At 41.2% G+C, this 2,668-nt stretch overlaps 1 protein-coding gene across 1 annotated transcript; it reads left to right on the forward strand.

Annotated features, from left to right (window-relative positions):
- The first annotated feature begins 1,373 nt into the window (after nucleotides 1-1,373).
- Nucleotides 1,374-2,083, forward strand: LOC132624568 (uncharacterized). Its single transcript, XM_060339329.1, has 2 exons — nucleotides 1,374-1,968; nucleotides 2,019-2,083. The coding sequence occupies exons 1-2, from the start codon at nucleotides 1,374-1,376 to the stop codon at nucleotides 2,081-2,083; spliced, it is 660 nt and encodes a 219-aa protein (XP_060195312.1).
- Nucleotides 2,084-2,668: the final 585 nt, after the last annotated feature.

Below are 2,668 nucleotides of genomic sequence, written 5' to 3' on the forward strand. Positions count from 1 at the left end.
ACATAATGAGGGTGGAGGTGGGGCCAGTGGGGGGGGGGGGGGGGTAAAGGGAGTGATTTGGGAGCAGGGAAGGAACTAGAAGCCTGAGTACGCGTTCCGCAAATCCAACTTTTGCTCAAGATAGTCATGTATTCGTATTAAGAATTTGGAAATTTTTTGGGGCTCCACTCGGGATCATTTGGGAGGATGTTTCTATTATTGCTATGTTATTGAAATGGTGGAGTGCCAAGCATGTTAGCTCTATTCACAAGGAAATTCTAACAGTCTTACCAATGATCATTATTTGGGAGTTGTGGAAATCTAGGTGTGCCGCTAAATTCGGTGAGAAAAAGATGTATATTTCCAGATTTTTTTATCAAATTCTCTATCATCTCAAATGCATCCAGTCTAAATATGATTTGAATATCAACTGGAACTCTAGCTAGCCAGAGATTTGCAATACTCTTATGAACTCTCAAGATGAGATCAAATGTACCCTTATTAAATGGGAGAGGCCTGAACTAAATTGGGTAAAATTAAATATGGATGGGAGCAAACAGAGTGATGGTCACACTGGGGCAGGTGGTGTTATCAGGGACTCCGCTGACCACATGTATATGGCTTTTGCAAAGTGTTTAGATATGGGCAGCCACAACCATGCAGAGACAAAGACTGCCCTCTTTGGGCTTCAATGGTGCAAGGAGAATGGGTTGCAAAATGTCATTTTACAGTGTGATTCTAAGGTTGTCGTAGATATGCTGAATTATGCATGTTTTGTCCTTTGGAAACTATACCATATTATTAAGGAGACTAGAAAAATTATTTCTCCGATAAATATGGTGACACAACACTGTTTTAGGGAAGGGAATCAAGTTGCGGATGCCATGGCTAAAGTGAGCACAAGGGGACAGGATATGATTGTCTACAACTGTAATAACCTCCCAAAGAAGGCTTTGAGCCCCTTCAGACTTGATTTAATCCAAATGCCATCGTTCAGACGCAAGCATGTGAAGATACAATTTAGAAGTTGCTAAGGATGTTTCTTTTGTATAGTGCTATTTTTTTTTTTTGCTACATATGCCTCCTTCATCTCTATTTTCTTTGTTCTCATAGGAAGGGGGCATATGATTCTTTTGCTGCTGATTTTCGGGTTCTGGGGATCTTTTTGTAACCCCGTTTAACATTTTCGGGTTCTGGGGATCTTTTTGTAACCCCGTTTAACCCCAGGAAGGGTGGTAGCTAAGCTCCCCTTGCCTCTTTGCTGTACTATATGATTATATCAATATAAGAGAGATACGTGATTGTTGTACCATAGCAATCACGCATCCCACTATAATGGAAGGATATGGATCATATGGAGGCCGGACTGGTTTGATATTGATATAGTACAGGAGATGGCACAAGCTGTCACCTGTCGGGTAAAATTCATTCCTATGCAACTTGAGTTTGTGGCAACATTTGTGTACGTCTATAATGTAAAGGAAGATAGGAAGATGATGTGGGATCATTTAAGTCATCTAAGTGGGAATCGTAAGGAGCCGTGGATAATATTGGGAGATTTTAATGTCGTGTTGCATCGAGATGATAGACTGGGAGGAAATACAGTTACTCTAGCTGAGGTAACTGATTTCCAAAACTGTATTGATAATTGTGGTTTGGAGGAAATGGCCAATTCAGGGAACACGTATACCTGGAGTGATAAACAGGCTGCTCGGATTTTTTCAAAAATTGATAGAGTGTTAGTCAATGGTGAGTGGGTGGATCAGATGCCTACTATAACTGCGCATGTACTACCAGAGGGGATCAGCGATCATTGCCCTATAGTGGTTCAGAGTTTGCAATCATCATCTATAAAGGCGAAATCCTTCAAATATTGCAACGTATGGAGCACCCACCCAGATTTCGGAGATATCATCCAATCTTGTTGGAACCAGCCTATCGGGGGATGTAGGATGTTTCAGGTAGTGTGCAAACTGAAGACACTTAAACGTTAGTTAAGAGTGCTGCATAAAGTGAGTTTCTGCAACTTGATACAACAGGAAAATCAGGATTGAGAGGCATTGAGGAGAATCCAAAGGCAATTGCAGCAGACCCCATTGAATGATGCTATACAAAGGGAGGAAAGGGAATTAAGTGCTAAGTTCAGAAGATCAATTTACTTGGCTAATCACTATTATTACAGAGGAGCAAAGCAACTTGGATAAGGCAAGGAGACGATAATACCAAATATGTCACGACCCAAATCTGACACTCAGGTCGTGACCGGGCACCTGACGAGCTTCTACCCATAAGGCGAACCCTCTAAGCAAATCATGAGAAAATTAACTAATAAAATGAATAATACGCAAAGTCTCATAGTATAAAGAGAAGTGCAGAAACGAAATACAAATACTGAGTCTTGCTCATAAACCCCATAAAATGTCTAAGTCATGGAACTTCTAGTCTGAATATAAAAGTATGAGACGTAGCTCGGAATACTACTAAGTCAACTAAAGAAGAAGAGGCCGCCATGATCTAATGGTGGCTCACCTCTACTGAACTGGACTGAACAAAGCTAGAATGAATCAAGTATCGGCTATCTGGTCACCGTTAACCACACCTGCACACATATAACATCAACAAGTATGAGTCTAAAAGACCCAGCAAGATCATCGACACTCTCAGCTTACCCCTGGGGCAAGTCTTTGAA

The sequence above is a fragment of the Lycium barbarum genome, chromosome 12, assembly GCF_019175385.1.
Source record: "Lycium barbarum isolate Lr01 chromosome 12, ASM1917538v2, whole genome shotgun sequence".
In the NCBI taxonomy this organism is placed as follows: domain Eukaryota; kingdom Viridiplantae; phylum Streptophyta; class Magnoliopsida; order Solanales; family Solanaceae; genus Lycium; species Lycium barbarum.